We start from the raw sequence: 19,556 nt of genomic DNA on the forward strand, positions 1-19,556 counted from the left end.
ATTGTCAACTCGAATAACAAAAGTAGTGTTGCTGCAATGACATAATTTTTTGAAATTGGGAACAACTCTTATAGTTCTCTTATATATGTAGTTCCAACCAACTCTCATAGTTCCAAGCAAAGAAAAGTACAATCTTCCCTCTATTTACTCAATAGTTATACTCCTAGAAAGTTCTGTGCCTATAAAAATTGTGAAAAAATTGCCATGCTTTTATATGTAAAACCTATTTAGGTTCTAGGCTCAGGTAGTGATAAGCAAGCTCTACCCCATATGAATGCCTGGCTTGATATTCAAAAGTCATACAAGATGAGGGACAAGTGTTCATTGTATGAGACTTTCTCATTCACTGCATCATAGTTAACACTTCTGGCCTCTTCCCACTAAAAGCTAGTGTCAACCACCTCACTTCTCAATTATAGTGACAATGATAAGATTAAAACAACAAATTACTATGACAAGCGAAAAAAAAAAAAAACATACCCACACAATTTTCAAGTGCCCCCCTAGGATTAGCTGAGAGGTAGAATACAGGGTCTGAACACTGTTGTGGACCTCTGATTTAAAAAGGGTTGAGCAGCTAAAAACAAGGTCCTACTGTACAGCACAGGGAACTACATTCAATATCCTGTGATAAACCATAATGGAAAAGAATATGAAAAAGAATGTATATATATATATATATATACATATATGTATATATATGTATAACTGAATCACTTTGCTGTACAGCAGAAATTAACACAGCTATAATTTTACAGCTATAAATCAACTATACTTGAATAAAATACTTAAAAAAATAACGAAGGGTTCAGTAAACGTTTTCTGTAGTTTACAACAGATAGTAGATATTTTAGGTTTTGTGGGCCAAGATGCAAAATTGAGGCTATTACGTAGGTGCTTAAATAGAAAAACTTCCTTTTGTCATTTTTAGTCACATTAATGATATTAATTGAGAAGGGCAAATTAAGCAGATTGTCATAAAGTTTCAAGGTTTAAATCTTAGTATTTTTTTTGGATCACAGTCTTCAACTCCACATTGGTGCTGTACTATGAGGTTAGACCATAATTTTCACATCTAGAAACCAGTTTCTATGCCAAAAATGAGCTAGATTATTCCTAGCCAGATCATTTTGCCAAAGACACAATTTTGCTATATATGAACAAATCAGTTTATATGCTTTTTCAAAAGGTGGGAAGAGAGAGTATTTAAAGGGGTTATAGCTTCGACAAAAGAAGCAAATCTGGTCCAGCCTCCACTGGTGAGCCGAGGTGGATATTTTTTTCCTTGATAGCATCAATAAGTAAATTTCTTTCAGCAGTTCAAAATTTTCTCAGCATCCACTATATGCACTACAGCTATTTTGAGCACAGACTGTGGGTCATGGTCAAGTATGATGGCTATTATTTGTATAGATTTTAAGTTTTAAAGCTCAAAGTGGTTCTGGCCTATAGTATAATAAATTGGCTAAAATTCTGTGTCTTGACAAAATGTCACATTGTGCTTATGTTTCATGAGTCTGATGTTAACACTGACCGCTGCAGGAATCCCATCTGTAGTCATGGTTACCAATTCTAACACGTCTACTTTAAAACGCTCAAAATTTTTCTCCATACACAAAAATAAGCCACTTCCTAATGATGTGCCTTGTTTAAGCACCATTTCCAAAAGATATTTAGTCATATCAAAATTCTCAACACAACTTTTATATATCTACTTACTTATCAACTGTAATAGAAAATGCCAGAAATAACCTAGTTTTTTCATGCAATTTACCCTGCAAGTTCTAAGCTATATTTCCAACATACTGAGAATAGAGTTTGCAAATGCTAGTTTCTGTTTAGGACCTGTTCTTTCTTTTGCCTTCTATAAATATTCTTTGCAAACTAGTCTTCAGGAAAAAAAAAACAAAGTTTTAGTTGCCTGAGCAGTTTTTTTCTTCACTTAATACACAACAATTTCCCACTACGGGGCATATACCCAGAGAAAACCATAACTCAAAAAGACACATGCACCCCAATGTTCATTGCAGCACTATTTACAATAGCCAGGTCATGGAAGCAACCTAAATGTCCATTGACGAATGAAGAAGATGTGGTACATATATGCAATGGAATATTACTCAGCCACAAAAAGGAACAAAATTGGGTCATTTGTAGAGACATGGATGGACCTAGAGACTGTCATACGGAGTGAAGTCATTAAGAGAAAAACAAATATCGTATATTAACACATATTTGTGAAATCTAGAAAAATGGTACAGATGAACCAGTTTGCAAGGCAGAAATAGAGACACACATGTAGAGAACAAATGTATGAACACCAAGTGGGGAAAGGGGAGGTGGGATGAACTGGGAGATTGGGATTAACATATACACGCTAATATGTATAAAATAGATAACTGATGAGAACTTGCTGTATAGCACAGGGAACTCCACTTCGCTGTACAGTAGAAACTAACACAACATTGTAAAACAACTATACTTCCCCCCAACAAAAAATAATACACAACAATTCAAGGCAGCATCACTGCAGTGGTTCTGTCAACTTGACTGGGCCACTGGATGCCCAGATAAGTGTCAAACATTCTGGCTGTGTATTTGAGGTTTTTTCTGAATGAGATTAGCATTTGAACCAGTAGATTGAGTAAAGCAGATTAACCTCCATAATGTAGGTGGGCTTCATCCAATCAGTTGAAGACCTGAATAGAACAAGAGGATTGACCCTTCTAATAGGAGAGGATTCCTCCTGCCTGACTGCCTTCAAGCTGAGTCAGGGGTGTTCCCCTTTCAGTGGACTCAAACTGAAATATCACCTCTTCCTGAATCTTGAGCCTGCCTGCCTTCAGACTGGAACTATACCATCAGCTCTCCTGGGTCTCCCGCCTGCCAACTGCCAGTCTTGGGACTTGTCAGCCTCCAAAATCACACAAGTCGACTTCTTTTTAAAAATATCTCTCTCTCTCTCTCTCTCTCTCTCTCTCACGATATATATATATATATATATATATATATATATATATACACACACACACACACACATACACACATATACACTCTTGGTTCTGTTTCTCTGGAGGACCCTGACACTAATACAATCACTTACTTTACTTGCATTAAAAAAACAACCATATTGAAATTTTAGCCCTTTTCTTTCCATCCGTTTCCATCACACATCTCTTCCAGATACCAATCATAGTTCTTTTGATTTCTTTCGTAATAACGTCTTAAGTTGTATTCTTTTGTCACAAGCACACTTTGCATCTTAAAAAGGTAGGAATACTCCTTATTTTTACAATGATAATTTTTATAATACACTAGACTTCTTCACCTGTGTTTCGTTTTCAAACTTTTGATAGACACATAGATATTAAAAAAAATTCACTTTCATCTTAATTGCACTTTAAAAAAATAAAAAACCCAGCATTGCAAGCAGGGATCCTCACAGCCTAGAAGATGGACAAATTCTTATGCTATCAGGTCAGTAAGGGGAGTTTCTGAGGGAGGAATTATTGAGAGAGGCTCCTTGAATTGGTGATGTCCTGTGGAGTCCCATTTGAGTTCTAGACTTAGCAATTAACTCCTCTAGTACGCTTTACCAGGGCCCCTGGGAAAAGCTGGGCAGGTGATTCATGGTACAGACTTACCAGCCATGTGATAAACAGGGGCAAATGCGAGTCTGGTCAGAGGAAGGGCATTTTTTCTGATCGGCACAGGAGCTCCAGTAAGTGCTCCATCATTGGGAATAAGAGGGGGTGTTCTATTTGGGTTGCTGGTGTATCATGCCAGTCTACCACATGCATAGTTCAGTGAATTTCTGGCCATGTGTTTAGGTAATTGAATACATCCAACAGTGCTGCAACTGGGTTGACATGGGTATGAAGGTAAACAAGAGGTCATGGGTTCACTTATTAAATCTGCAACTTTTTACTGAGTACCACCTAATTTATGCCAGTTCTGGATACATGCCAGACCTCTGCATCTTGTTGCTCCTCGATTTCATGCATCAAAATTTAATTCAAGCATCACCTCCTCCAGGAAACTGTCCCATATCCCCTCCAAATCTCCCAAACTTCTCCCTCAATCTGGAAGAGAAGACCCTGCCAGATGTTTTTGACACACCTGTGCAAGTCATGTTATAATATTGCTTTCTTGCCTTGCCCCACCTCAGCCTTAAGCTGACAGAGGACAGGAAGCCCAGAGGAGTGTTTCTCAGCTCCCTCAGGAAGGGTGAGCCAAGTCAGAAGAGGATAAGGGCACAGACCAACTGAGCATGCACTGACACTGAGGGGCCAGCCCAAGAGAGGCCCTCAGGGAGACCCAGAAGGGCTGGAACATTGCCTTGGATGCTAAAGCCCATTTTCTCTTTCTTAGCTCCCTAAGGAAGAGGAAATAATTGAAGAGTCACCCTCTTTGAGCCCAGGACTCCTACTTGATATAATAGGAATAACAATAACAATATTGGCTGGTTGTGAGGATTAAATCAGACAGTAGATAGGAAGTCTGTAATTATACAGTACAATTATCTTCCAGTCAGAAATTTCCAAGGTCTTCTACTCCAGATCCTTTCTGCTCTAGGAACCCAGCTCCCCAGGCCAACTTCTGACCCCTCTTCCCTGCTCCTCTCCCCTATGCCATCGTCCCTTTTCCCTCTTCCCATCCCTCCTCCCCTCTTCCATCTCCATCCTTTCCTCCCCTCTCCCTCCCTACTTCCTCTTTCCTCTTCCTCCAGCCCTCCATTCTCTTCTTCCTTTCCCTCTTCTTCTCTCCCTCCTCCCTTCCCATCCTCCAACTCTCCTCTCTGCTTGCTTTGCCCAGGAGACAGTACACCAAGTGAGAACTGAACCAAACTACCCGGATCCAAATGTAGGTCTACCACGATTAACTAAGCCTTAGATGACTCAGATGTAAAATGCAGATGTTGCTAAAAAGCAGGACTTAACTCACAGTTGCTTTGAAAATTAAATAGATATGTAGGTAATTACTTAGCAAATAGACTTGCCCTCAGTAAAGTGCTCAAGTGTTATCCATCCATTTTCCTTCTTGCCCTTTTTCTTCCTTGTCACTGAAGCCCAGGGTGAAGATGAGAAAAGAAGTCTAAAGGGTACAGTTCACAGCAACAGCACCATGACTTTCAAAGAAAGAAGCTCTTTGTAGTCTAATGCTGGCATCAAATAATGAGTCATCTTATTCACCTTCACCACACATATTTCTGGCCAATCTAGATTTTGTGGTCATAGGTGAAGACCTGTGAAATTAACACCAGGTTTTCTGATGAAAAGCAAAGGGTTTGCTTTATATGACTGTTCTATTTGCAAAAGTACATTTTTCTTCTGTTCTTACTCAGGAAATACCAAGTATTGGGAAAGCAAAAGATTTCGTCTTTACTAAATTAAACCAAAAGGAGAATTACATGTTATTACATGGGACAGATCCCTCTTAAAATTCTCTTCTGAGACCAAGAAAGAAATCATGAAGAGGAGTACAAATCAAGATGTGGCCCTATAGACCAGAGACTGTGTATTGTTTGTGGCAAGTTAGCACAGAAATTGGAAATGTTTAGAAACTTTCACAGCCATTAGGCATTGTCTGGATGCCCAAGCCCCGTTAGTGGACTCTTCTTATTCAGCTGAGTACAGAGCAGTTCAGATGTTAGATTGGTCTTTTGAGGACAGATCTGCCTATTGGTAATGCACAATGGACCACGTACTGGTCCTAGAAGAATTGTGGCGGGGGGCGGGGGGCGGCAGCGACCTGGCCCTTCATCACAGACGTTTGAGAAGCACTGATGTAAACTATAGCTCCACAGTTTTATGTTCTCGGATCACTGATTTATCAATCTTTAAGAAGAGTTCATTTACACGAAGTTCAAAAATGTGGAAACATCAAATGTGTGGGATTTGATTGTACATTTCTTAGATGGAAAACTGTAAAACATTTTAATTTTGCCCCTCCTTGTCTAACCGGTTTTTGGCTAAACCAGCGTTGGAGCTAACCGCTCATCCTAGAGAGAACCCTGTCATCTCGTGGCTGAGAGCGTTGACTGTAAGAAAGAGTAGCGTGCTGTGGCACCGCCAGTTGTGATTGGGCAAAAAGACCTTTTTCTCGGGCAGTCCTCTTTTAGGTCAGTTTCTCCATTTCCCCGTTAAGTCCATTTTATAAACAACGGAATGGACTTTAGGGGAGGGAAAGAAAAACGGGTTCCCTACTACTTTTTAAGCGTTTCCGGCCCTTAGCAAAAGGGTTTGGTTCACGGTAGGCGCTCAATAAATGCTGTATACGTACATTTTGAAAGAATCACTTTCTACATTATTTCATAGGAGGAACGGTGGAAGATGTGAACTCCCCCGGGAGAAACCAAACATTCTCATTCGGAAGAAGACGAAGAAGGATTGAAGTGAGGCTGTAGATTCCCACACACTCATTTCTGCCGGTACTTGAAGGCGAGCGAGGAACCTGCTAATCTTAGTCCACGGGAGGGGGCGGGGGGGGGGGGGGGGGGGGGCGGGGCAGACCGCGCAGGTAAACTGCAATTCCCGGCATGCCCGAGGGGGCGGGCCCGGCGGCTGCGCAGATAGGCGCGCGGCCATCACGTGATTTCGCCATGGCGGCGTTTGCGGATTTGGACCTGCGGGCGGGTTCCGACCTGAAGGCGCTGCGCGGGCTAGTGGAGAATGCTGCTCACTGTGAGTCTCCCCGGCTTCGCGGGCCGCGGTGCCTGCCCAGTCTCTGTGTCCCCCCAGACTGTCAGGCCACGCTCGGGAGGGACCCGGGCGGGCCTCGTTCCCGTCTCATGGGGTCTCCTGGCTGTCCCTGGAAGCTGAGGCCCCTGCGGTGTAGCTCTGATCCTGGGCGCGGGAAACTCGAAAGCACTGGGGAGCTGTTACCCAGTCTAGCTCCTTATTTCTTGCGAATTGAGGAAACTGAGGCCCTGACAGGGCGGGGAATTTGCATAGGGCCCCACAGCTGATGGATGGCAGAAGCCAAGGCTTCCAAGTATAGTCTCCTACGTCAGTGCTTTTAATATCGCCCCTTTCTGCGTCTCACGACAGTGTTCTGACACTCAAATGCAGGAAGCTGGTGCACCTATGGGTCCGAGAAGTGAGGGAGGGACATGGGGTCGCGAGTGTTTGAATTATTTTATGTACAGGGAGGGTTGGTGGGGGCGGAGGACATACTAGGAGAGTGAGAGGGGAGCAGCATGGCCAAAATGCTAGAATGTTACTCATATTTGAATCCAAGGGAAGCAAAAGCTCTGAGAGTTAAGACCCCCATTTTAATTACTGGAGTTAATCGCGACTGCTGTCTCTTTCCTTAGACTGTAAAATGTCTACGTGGGAATAGAGGGAGTTAAAAATAAAGAGGTTTCTGCAGGGCCTGTTAAGTAATGGTTGCTCAGTAAATAATTGAGGGAGGAAGAAAAGAAGGAAACTGGACAAACTAATGAGGGGGGGACCACTATTTTGGCATTAATATGCATTATCTTTTAATATTAATATCCTGTTGTTCCCATTGGTGTTTAAATAACTTAAAGATTGGAGTCATGATTTAGGCATGTTTTTGATAGTCCACATGTCCAAAACAGGGCTGTGTTGAGGCTGATAAAGCAAGGCCCTGGCTTCAAAGAGTTCCCAGTCTCTTGGTGGGTAGCTCAAAGGCGTATGTGGACAGTGGTGTGAGGGAGTCGTTACTACATTTCTCTTTAGCAAAAGGGCCTTTGAAATAGAAAGGGTAAAAAGCAAAAGAAACGAGTAAGAATGAAGGTGAAAAAGTATACACGTGATGGGATGAAAATGAACAAAAGGACACGAAGGAGAATGATGGTTTAAAGGAGTTGCACAAAGTGTCTTTGGTATAATGCTAATAATACACCACCAAAGTCAAACAAAGCCCTGACTCTGTGCCAGCTACTGTTCTAAAACATCCTTTGCGTTTGAATTGAATTCTGCCAGTCGTATAAGGTAAGTTCTGTTATTATCACCATTTGCAGACGAAGAACTTGAAACTTAAGGTTAAGTAACTTCTAAGTAGTAACTTAAGTAACTTCTAAGTAGTAATGCATAGATTTGAAAATGGGCCATCTGACTCCAGAGCCCATAACCATTCTTCTTACTACCTTCTAGTCTTGACATGAATTGGGATGAGCTTATGTGTAAAAGAGGTTGTTGTATTTAACAAGAATGTTCAATTTTTCTTTTCAGTGGGCTATTCAGTTGTTGCCATCAATCATGTTGTTGAATTTAAGGAAAAGAAACAGGTAAAATACAATTTCTTAAGTTAATAATAACTAGCATTTATAGTTACTTTGTGTATATTGGTAATATTGAAGCTACAGACGAGCACTCTTTGTGCATTATCTTATTTTAATGTTAATAGTTGAGCTGATGCGTATTTGTACGAATGATAGTTTTTTGTGAAGTGCTAGGGCATGGTATAAGGATTCTTAAAGTTGATTTGATGTTAAGTAACTTTCAATAACTTCTTAAAAGTGCATTGTTATTCATTAAACTATAATCACAATATTCTTTTTTATTGTACTGTCATGGACTCATTACTAATTGATTTCCCTCCCAAACATACTAGTAAATATGTGTATCTCCCTTTAGGCCAACTACTGTTCCTTACAGATTGTTTCATTCTAAAAACTATTGTTCATCCCTCCTATCCATTGGTGTTCTCAGCTGCTTCTCTGCTTTAGCTTTCTTCATTAAAAAACACACACATGCACATACACACAACTTATTTAGTGTTTCTGAGTGCCAGAAATTAGCTTTTTAAAAAAAATATTCTTCTTTGTTGTAGGAAATTGAAAAACCAGTAGCTGTTTCTGAACTCTTTACAACTTTGCCAATTGTACAGGTAAGTGTTTTGTTTAAGAAACAGAGTACTTATTCATCCAGCTCAGACATGCCCAGTCATATATGTGGTTCTCTAATCTGTACTGCCCCTTCCTCTGTCTACTAGTCTTAGCTTTCCATGAAGACTCAGCTCTTCCACGAAACATTATGTACATCTTTTTTTCTCTGGCTGTACAGGTATACCTCAGAGATATTGTAGGTCTGGTTCCAGACCACCACAATAAAGCGAGTCACACGAATGTTTTGGTTTCCTGGTGCATATTAAATTGACGCTTACATTGTACTGTAGTTCAATAAGTGTGAAGTAGCATTATGTCTAAAAAAAAAAAAATCAACGTATATACCTTAATTTTAAAATATTTTATTGCTTAAAAATGCTCACCGTCGTCTCAGTCTTCAGCAAGTTGTAATCTTTTTGCCTGTGGAGGGTCTTGCCTCAGTGCTGAAGGCTGCTGACCGATGAGGGTGGTGGTTTCTGAAGGTTGGGCTGGCTGCGGCAGTTTCTCAAAATAAGACAACAGTGAGTTTGCCGCATGAATGGACTCTTGCTTTCACTATGATTTCTCTGTAGCATGCAACGCTGTTTGATAGTATTTTACCCACAGCAGATCTTTCAGAATTGGAGTTAGTCTTCTCATACCCTGCCACTGCCTTATCAACTAAGTTTATATAATATTCTGAATCCTTTGTGGTCGTTTCCACAATTGATTAAGTTCGATGTCTTATATGGGTATGGTTTTTTTCACTGAAAACAATTACAATAGTACCATCAAAGATCAGTGATCAGGGAATTCCCTGGCAGTCCAGTGGTGAGCACTCGGCACTTCCATTGCGAGGGCCCCGGTTCGCATTGATCATAGATCACCATAACAAATATGAACATAATGAAAAAGTGTGAAATACTGGGAGAATTACCAAAATATGACACAGAGACATGAAGTGAGCAAATGCTGTTGGAAAATGGCGCCAATAGACTTGCTCAACACAGGGTTGCCGCCACCCTTCAATTTGTAAAAAATGCAATATCAGTGAAGCACAACAAAGCAGAACACAATAAAACTAGGTACACCTGTGTTATAAATTCTTTGAGAGTGGGGACTAGGTTTTACTGATCTCCACTATCTTCTATTGTTAATACCTTTTAATGAGTACTTTCCACTGCTAAAGGAGGAAAATCAGTCATTTCTATTTTGTGCTTTTTTGATTACAGGGAAAATCAAAACCAATTAAGATTTTAACTAGACTGACAATTATCGTTTCGGATCCATCGCACTGCAATGTTTTGGTAGGTTAGTTGTTTTTCTTCTCTCTTGGCCTTGTAAGTTGTATTGATTTCTGCTGAATACTGTTGTTTTTCCAACTCCTCCCATTCTTCCATCTCCCCCGACCCCCAGCGTGTGACACTTGACTGCTCTCCTTAGCTCAGAATTCACATAGTATAACAGAATCTCTTCTACTCATGGCACATGTATAAGAATACCCCAATTAAAGAATCTTTCAGCAAGTAGTATTCATTGAACTTACATGAAGTAGACATAGGTGGGTACTGGAGATATTGCTATGAATAATACAGACACAATCCTTTTAAAAGTGGGAGGGGGGCTTCCCTGGTGGCACAGTGGTTGAGCGTCCGCCTGCCGATGCAGGGGACACGGGTTCGTGCCCGAGTCCGGAAGGATCCCACATGCCGCGGAGCGGCTGGGCCCGTGAGCCATGGCCGCTGAGCCTGTGCGTCCGGAGCCTGTGCTCCGCAATGGAAGAGGCCACAACAGTGAGAGGCCCGCGTATTGCAAAAAAATTAAAAATTAAAAATAAATTAAAATGAGAGGAATGTTTAAAAAGTGGGAGGTAGCAAATAAGGAATGTCCTGGGAATGTGCAACAGGAAGCCCACCGAGGAAACTGATGTTCAAACAGGGGCCAGAAGAATCAGTGTTATAGGTGCCAAGTGAGGGAGAGAATGTTTCCACAGACAGGATGGATTATGCAAGGTCCTGAGTCCAAGAAGAAACATGGTGCATTCTGGAAAATGAAACACCAGTTGAGTTGAGCCTGATGAGCTGTCTATCCTGGGATGAGGTTAGGGAGGTGGGTCTGGGTGAGCAATTAGAAGAAGCCTTTGAAGGTTTTAACCAAGGGAATACAATTATGAAGTTTGCATTATAGAGAATAGATTAGAAGGGATAAAGGAGGGGATTTAAGAGCACTGGGGCTGGGGGAGAGGGGAGGATTGACAGGATTTGGATGGATTTGTTGATTGGGTAGAAGGTGATGACTCCCTGCCTTGGCCTGAGCAGCCAGGTAAGTAGATGGTACCATTTCCTGAGATGGGACATAGAAAGAGAAGTAAGTTTAGATCATCATGTTTCAGACGTGATGGGTTATTGTGAGAGTTCCAGTGGAGCTTGTCAAATGGGGGGTTGGAAAAAAAGGTGTGACCCTCAGAAGAGGGACCCTAATTAAAGATACTGATTTGGAAGTGGTCACCCTGTAGAGAGTAATTGAAATCATGAGACTGGATGAGACTCCTTGGTAAAAATATGTGGGAAGAGAAGGTCTAGGACAGAGCCCTGAGGAAATTCGGTATTTAATGGTGGAGTAAAGGATGAGGGATGAGCTAGGATTAGAGACTGAGGCAGGACTGTCTGAGAAGTAGGTGGACAACGAGGAATGTGAGAAGGCTCAGCAGCATCAAGGTGCCGAAGTAGTTAAGTCAGAGAAGGGCTAAAACGTGTTGAATGGGCAAGTCTCCTAATGACATGGAGGTCATTGGTTGCCTTAGTAAAAGCCATTTCCACGGAAATGATAGGGGCGTGAGAACATGCAGCCAGTGTGTGCTGTTGACTTTGCTTGAGAAAATTGCTTCTGTGGAGGAACAGAAGGCATAGGGAGGCTGGTGGATGAGAACCTGCTGTCTAGATTTTGTTTGTTAGATGGAGACTTGAGAATGCCTGGTGCTGATGGGATGGGTCCAGTGAGGGAGAGAGAAAGATCTCTGAGAAGGTAAGCTGTTTCATCTTGAGCTGGAATGGCCTCCTCTATCATAGAACAGGAATAATCAAGGAAGGGCTGGCCTCCTTTCTAACATTAGCATTGCTAAAGAAATTACAGAAAGCCAAATTTTGGGATTTTATACAACTGCAGGCAGCATTTTGGTTATCTAAGCCCAGGGAGACATAAATGGAGCTGACTTTTTATGGTCACAAAGAGTTTGATTTTCTCTTGTTATCATGAACATCCTGGTGGCCCCTGTTTGTCCACATCCCAGATGGGAGTGGGCAAGCAGAGGACAAAGAGTCCTGGATCCTGACTTTTTCTGAGACCTGGAGCCTGCCCTGTCTCAGCATACATCTGCCCAGCAGGTTTTCTTACCTGCTCAAGCACAGTACCTGCTGCTTCTCTTCAACCTATCTCTTTCCTCCTCTAATTTTTATCATGCCTTTTCTTTTTACAGAATAAGAGGTAAAAAATTTTAAAGGTGCCAACAGGCAAAGAAGAAATATCCCATATCTCATCACTCAGAGATTGTACTCTTGAATATATATTTTTCCAGCCTTTTCACATGCATACACATATAAGTTTGAGACTTTCTTTTATAAACAATCTTTAACGGATAAATTCCTCTTCTTCTGTCTTAGGACTCTCGGGTATTTTCTTGCATGCTTAGCAGTTTAATTTGTATTTAACAGTATTCTCATTGTGAGCCTAATCACATCACACTTAGTCACGTGTATTTCTTATCTCACCAAAAAATGGTGAGTTCCACTGAGAACAGACATATGCCTTAAGTGATTTTGTATCCCAGTGCCCCACACACAGCAGGTGCTCAGTAAATTTCTGGCAAGCTCTCCACTAGCTTGTAAGAGCAGCAGCTATCTAATTTGATTTTTCTATCTCAAACAAAATGTTTGGTACACAGTTAAAGCATAACAATGTGGGAAGGAAGGAAGGAGGATGATTCCTTCCTCCTTGGTGGGTTGGAAGTTGGTATCTGGAGTCTCATGTGCTGAGGAGGTCTTTTCTGACAACATACAAAGCAGAGCAGAAATGTCAGTGGCATATTAGAAGTGTTACATAATTGAAATATAAGTGCAGCCAGGACATTAGTCAGAATTCCATATGCATTTGTTGTTGCATAAGTATGGTAACATTCTTTTTATATTACTAGAGAGCAACTTCTTCAAGAGTCCGGCTGTATGATATCGTTGCAGTTTTTCCAAAGACAGAAAAACTTTTTCATGTAAGTAACAGTAAAAGAAAATGGTACTCATTATTTTATATAAGAAGTTTGATGTTATACCTTTGTAGGTGACCTGTATCATCTCATCTGGAAACTTTGAGGATTTTTCATTTATACTTGGTGTTCTGGAATTGCACAAGGGTGTATTTGGGTGACATATTTTGTTTTGTTTTATTTATTCTGCTAGATATTTGATGGGCTGAGATTAAAAGAGTCCATCAAGTTTTCTTCTGTTTCTTTATCTCTGCTTCATTCATTCGTTTGAAACTTCTCTTAGGTAAATGATGGTCCATCTCTTTCTAGCTCGAAAAGTGCTTCAGTTTCTGCCCTTCTTACTATTCGCTGCTGCCTGTGACAGAAGAAGGGAGCAAGGTTCTACTGTGGCATAGAAGATCCCTTCTCTGTTTTAGCTTTCCCGTTTGTGTGCTCTGAGGTGTGGTCCATATGCCAGCATGATCGTATCAGCCTTTGGTCTTCTAGAAATCCTTCAGAATCAACCATCTGCTGATACTGTTCCTTTTTGTATAAGAGAACCTTTATGAATTTAATTTCTTTTGTCCTTTTCAAATGGCCATTTCTATGACTTTTCAGGAAGGAAAATTGTTTAATGTGTATGGTCATTTTGTCAACTTGAGACAACACACTGGGCATTGTAAGTGATCACAGAAAAGAAAAAATCAAATGTAATATAGTTTTTCAGGGATATGTTTTACTGTGTAAAGTGAGGTATAGCTCCTTAAGAAGTTTGGAACGTTGTCTTTATTTAGGTAGCCATCTACCAAAAGTGTATCCACTAAAGGGATATTATGTGGGGGGGAAAGAAAGCACTGGTCTTTGATGTTTTACTTTTACAGCATAATTTGTTTTTAAGCAAAGTCCGTTCTAAAATTATAAGATTTTCCCTAAGTTTATCCAGTAGATGGAGTTGCTGACTAAGGAGACTCGTGTGTGGCAAATTTCATTTTCAAGGCACATTAACAATTCTTAATTGTTTTTACGGTAAGTACCCTATATACGAATGAGAGAGCTCATTCGTAAGTCCAATTTGTTTGTAAGTCCAACAAAGTTAGCCTAGGTACCCAACTAACACAATCGGCTATATAGTACTGTACTGTAATAGATTTATAATACTTTTCACACAAATAATACATAAAAAACTAACAAACACAAAAAATAAAAACATTTTTAATCTTACAGTACAGTACCTTGAAAAGTACAGTACTACAGTACAACAGCTGACATACAGGGGCACGTTTGCATCTTTGAAAGTTCGTAATTTGAAGGTTTGTATGTAGGGGACTTAATGTATTAATGCAGAGAAATAGTACAAGTTATCTGTGAATTCCTGTTTTTGGGTGACTCCTTTTCTAAAATCCTCAATTATAGTAATTCTCAAGAATTTCATTTCAGAAAAACGGGGAGTAGGATTGAGTAGTTCTTAGTCGTCAGAGACCCCTGTGGAACCTTTTAAAATGAGGCACGTTCAGATCTCCACTGTTGGAGATTCTGATCCAGTAGGTTTGGGGTTGAGTTTGGGTATCTTTTTTTAAGTTCCACAGGGGTTCTAATTCAGTGCTGAAACCCTAAGATGGACCATGGATATGTCCAAATTTGTTAAACAGCAATTTAGTTTTGTTATTAAATATTAACAGCTCAGTTATACTGTAGACTAAAAGTTGGTAGTGTACCCAGTTTTTTATTGTACACTTGTTTTTCAAATGGATTTTGAAGAGCATACAACTTAAAATTTCCATAGCCATTTACTGGTGATTAGAGAAAACAACAATCCTGGGGATAATTGGGACAAAGGCCTATTATTATCCCCATTTTGTAGAAGAGAAAATTGAGACTTAGGCTCACTGATTTGCTCTAAACTTAAGGTAGTTATGTTATAGAGATAGGACTTTGGAGTCTTAGAATACATTATAATTTGATTTAGTGAATTTATCTTATTACTTGTTTTTCTCAGATTATTCACAAGTTTTAATTCAAAACTGTGAACACATAATTCATGATGATGGGTGGAACAGTCAGAAATATTCTGGAAGATGGAAGAAAGCTATAAATAATTGACAGAGTATTTGTTTGGAATTGACTGCAGAGAAAACAGTTTTTAAAATCAGAACATCTTATCTTTCCAAATCTTACCCATCCTTTAAGATTCAGTTGAAGTTGACATTCTCCCTGTTTTATATAGAAAATCAATTTAAAAAGACTTTTTTCTTTTAATTATAAAGCTTTTGTAAGCATATCATGGTTTGGAATTGGCTCAGATGCAAGCAGTTTGTTGCTTAACAGGTTATGTTCTGTTAAGTGATTTTATTTGTTTGGTTTATAAGTTGATTATCTAGAATGTAAACAAGTGTCCGTAGATATGATATTCTGTAACTAAGGTCTCCAAAATGAGTTATAAAAGCATTCCTATACACATGTTAACAATTAGTAGTATAAAATCGAACCACCTTAAATAGAGTTGTTTCCATGGGAAATAACATACTCTTTTCCACTCAGAGTATCTGGAAGATATCTCATAGATAAATCCTTTTTCTCCATAGTTACCCCAGGGGATAAGGCAAAGATGAAAGACTGTAAGCAGATTCCATTGGCTGGGGCTTCTTAGGATGGGGGTGATGGTGGAATTTGGCAGAGAGAGATACATAGAAGTTTCAGGAGCTTCTGAGTTAGTTATTCCCATTTAGAATTTTTTAAAAAATTTTTATTGAAGTACAGTTGATTTACAATGTTATGTTAATTTCTTCTGTACAGCAAAGTGAATCAGTTATAGACATATATATTCTTCTTCATATTCTTTTCCATTGTTACTCCCATTCAGGACAAGACAGGGTGAGGAGAATTCAGGTTATTTAGTCCAATGGTCTCCAAACTACCTTGAGTGTGTACTGTATCAATTTAAAGAAATAGTGATCTGACATCCCCAATATGTGTATGTTTATTTTCTTTTAAATTATTTGCATGTAATTTCATAACTTGTATGGAAACACAAAAGACCCCGAATAGCCAAAGCAATCTTGAGAAAGAAAAACAGAGCTGGAGGAATCAGGCTCCTGGACTTCAGACTATAGTACAAAGCCACAATAATCAAAACAGTATGGTACTGGCACAAAAACAAATATAGATCAGTGGAACATGATAGAAAGCCCAGAGATAAACCCACACACATATGGTCACCTTATCTTTGATAAAGGAGGCAAGAATATACAATGGAGAAAAGACAGCCTCTTCAATAAGTGGTGCTGGGAAAACTGGACAGCTACATGTAAAAGAATGAAATTAGAACACTCCCTAATACCATACACAAAAATAGACTCAAAATGGATTAAAGACATAAATGTAAGGCCAGACACTATAAAACTCTTAGAGGAAAACATAGGCAGAACAGTCTATGGCATAAATCACAGCAAGGTCCTTTTTTACCCACCTCCTAGAGAAATGGAAATAAAAACAAAAATAAACAAATGGGACCTAATGAAACTTAAAAGCTTTTGCACAGCAAAGAAAACCGTAAACAAGACAAAAAGATAACCCTCAGAATGGGAGAAAATATTTCCAAATGAAGCAACTGACAAAGGATTCATCTCCAAAATTTACAAGCAGCTTATGCAGCTCAATATCAAAAAAACAAACAACCCAATCCAAAAATGGTCAGAAGACCTAAATAGACATTTCTCGAAAGAAGATACACAGATTGCCAACAAACACATGAAAGAATGCTCAACATCATTAATCATTAGAGAAATGCAAATCAAAACTACAATGAGATATCATCTCACACCAGTCAGAATGGCCATCATCAAAAAATCTACAAACAATAAATGCTGGAGAGGGTGTGGAGAAAGGGGAACCCTTTTGCACTGTTGGTGGGAATGTAAATTGATACAGCCACTATGGAGAACAGTATGGAGGTTCCTTAAAAAACTAAAAATAGAACTACCATAGGACCCAGTAATCCCACTACTGGGCATATACCCTGAGAAAACCATAATTCAAAAAGAGTCATGTACCACAGTGTTCACTGCAGCTCTGTTTACAATAGCCAGGACATAGAAGCAACCTAAGTGTCCATCAACAGATGATGAATGGATAAAGAAGATGTGGCACATATATACAATGGAATATTAGCCATAAAAGGAAACAAAATTGAGTTATTTGTAGTGAGGGGGATGGACCTAGAGTCTGTCATACAGAGTGAAGTAAGTCAGAAAGAGAAAAACAAATACCATATGCTAACACATACATATGGAATCTAAAAAAAAAAAAGTCATGAAGAACCTAGGGACAAGACAGATAAAGACGCAGACCTACTAGAGAATGGACTTGACACGGGGAGGGGGAAGGGTAAGCTGGGACAAAGAGAGTGACATGGCCATATATACACTACCAAATGTAAAATAGATAGCTAGTGGGAAGCAGTTGCATAGCACAGGGAGATCAGCTCAGTGCTTTGTGACCAGTTAGAAGGGTGGGATAGGGAAGGAGGGAGGGAGGGAGGGAGAAGCAAGAGGGAAGAGATAATGGGAATATATGTATATGTATAACTGATTCACTTTGTTATAAAGCAGAAACTAACACATCAGTGTAAAGCAATTATACTCCAATAAAAAAATTATTTGCATGCTCCATTATATCAGTGTGCTTTATGAAATAATATACACACACTGAACAAAACATTTTAAGGGAAGGAATTAAAAATAAATGAAAATAGAAGTTCTGTTTTCTTCCTGCTTCCAAAATCCATGCCTTACTCTTTGCAGAGCATTATTGTAGTATATGCTGCTAACACCTGAGGCTACTGAAGAGGCGTATCTTTCAAGGCAGTTCTTCTTAAGATATGCTCTGGCTCCACTGGTGTCAGATTTCCCAGGAAACCTTGTTAAAATGCAGGTTATTAGACCCTGCTTACTGAATTTACTGCTGAGAGTAGGGCCTGGTAATCTCCATTTTAAATAAATTCTTCAGGGAGGTTTGTTTTTTTTCTTAAAACAGTTTAGTTTGGGAGGCCCCATTTACGGGCATCTCTTTTTTCCCTGGGCAAGCCTGGCTCTCCCTTGAATAAAATATTAGAATGTACTAACCTGACATCCATGAAGGGGAGTTGGGGGAGACTGAACCCCCTTCTCTTATTCCGCTTGTTCCATAAAATCAAAGATAAATGTATGTGTGTATATGTGCAGTTTGGGGAATACCTTCCTTAAATCCTCATAGGAATCCTTGGCCAAAGAAAAGGTTAAGAACAATTGATATGAATTCATATACAACCTGCCAAAACCACTATAATCAAATTCTTAACCACAAATATATTTGGACGTAATTTAATATTTTTAATGATTTAGAAAGCATTTCATTATGGTGTGAACATTAGCTCTTATTTTATAGTTATCTAAATGTATCAGTTGAACATTTGGATTAATAGAAAGCTAAATAACAAAAGAATTCGGTTTGAAACATTTTAAGTCTGAGGTGTCAGAGGGAGCCAAGTGGAGCCATCCTTTGTAACTGAAAGTTTATTGTAATGCATGTACTTAAACCAACACAAGGGATATTTTTTAATTAGCTACTGTTATATAAAAGAGGGAAAAAAGGAGCAATACATAAATAAAAAAGTAACGTAATTTAGCTTTACTCTGGGGAAGAATGTTTAACAGGCTTTTAAGAAATGAATCAGCTTTTTGAAATGAAAAATAATTTGTGTTTGTAATAATGAATTGAAACAGTGCAAAGAGGTATGCACTGAAAAGTACACCTTCCTCCCACCCAAAACGCTCTCTCCCTTTTCTCCAGAGGCAACCACTGCTAGCAGTTCTTGTGTTTCTTTTCAGAAGTATTTTTACCTAGTCCTTCCTTCCTTTCTTCATTCTCCTCTTCCTCTCCTTCCTTCCTAATACCATGGTTTTTTCACCTGGCAGTATATCTCGGAGATGGTTCCATAATATCCACTAGAGAGGTACCTCATTCCGTTTAAGGAGTCAGCATATTCTCTTGCATAAAGGGACCATAATTTTTTTAAGTAAAATTGAGGGATGTTTAGTTGTGTCTAGACTTTTGTAATTGGTGTTGCAGCGACCGTCCTTTCACCAATATCCTCAAGCATTTGCAAGGTATATGGCTATAGAATGCATTTCTAGTCTCTATAGGATACATTCCTATACTTATAGGAATTTGCTGATGTGTGCTTATAAAATTTTGATACCTATTGCTGAAATGCTTTTCAAGACCCTGTACTGATTTAAAGACCCTGTGAGTCCCTGTTTGTTTATTTTTGTGTCACCTGTATATTGCTAAACTTTTTGATCTTTGCTAATCTGGTAGTTTAAAAATGGCAAACAGAAGCTGAGCGTGTTTTATGTTTTACCTGCTATTCAGACCTTTACTTCATCCATTCTTATCAAATTTTCAATGACTCTTTTATGAGTTGGACAGCTGTAGCAGTTGGGATGGGGCAGA

The 19,556-nt window shown here is 39.4% G+C and overlaps 1 protein-coding gene across 2 annotated transcripts in view; it reads left to right on the forward strand.

Annotated features, from left to right (window-relative positions):
- The first annotated feature begins 6,575 nt into the window (after positions 1-6,575).
- RPP30 (ribonuclease P/MRP subunit p30) overlaps positions 6,576-19,556 on the forward strand; it is a 33,618-nt gene continuing 20,637 nt past the window's right edge. For both annotated transcript variants that reach the window (XM_032608937.1, XM_032608936.1), the window contains exons 1-5: positions 6,576-6,683; positions 8,199-8,254; positions 8,800-8,856; positions 10,066-10,140; positions 13,023-13,094. In XM_032608937.1, the coding sequence (XP_032464828.1) occupies positions 6,602-6,683; positions 8,199-8,254; positions 8,800-8,856; positions 10,066-10,140; positions 13,023-13,094 (342 nt within the window). In that variant the 5' untranslated portion in view covers positions 6,576-6,601. The remainder of the gene's footprint in view (positions 6,684-8,198; positions 8,255-8,799; positions 8,857-10,065; positions 10,141-13,022; positions 13,095-19,556) is intronic.

The sequence above is a fragment of the Phocoena sinus genome, chromosome 16 (genome assembly GCF_008692025.1).
Source record: "Phocoena sinus isolate mPhoSin1 chromosome 16, mPhoSin1.pri, whole genome shotgun sequence".
Classification (NCBI taxonomy): Eukaryota; Metazoa; Chordata; class Mammalia; order Artiodactyla; family Phocoenidae; genus Phocoena; species Phocoena sinus.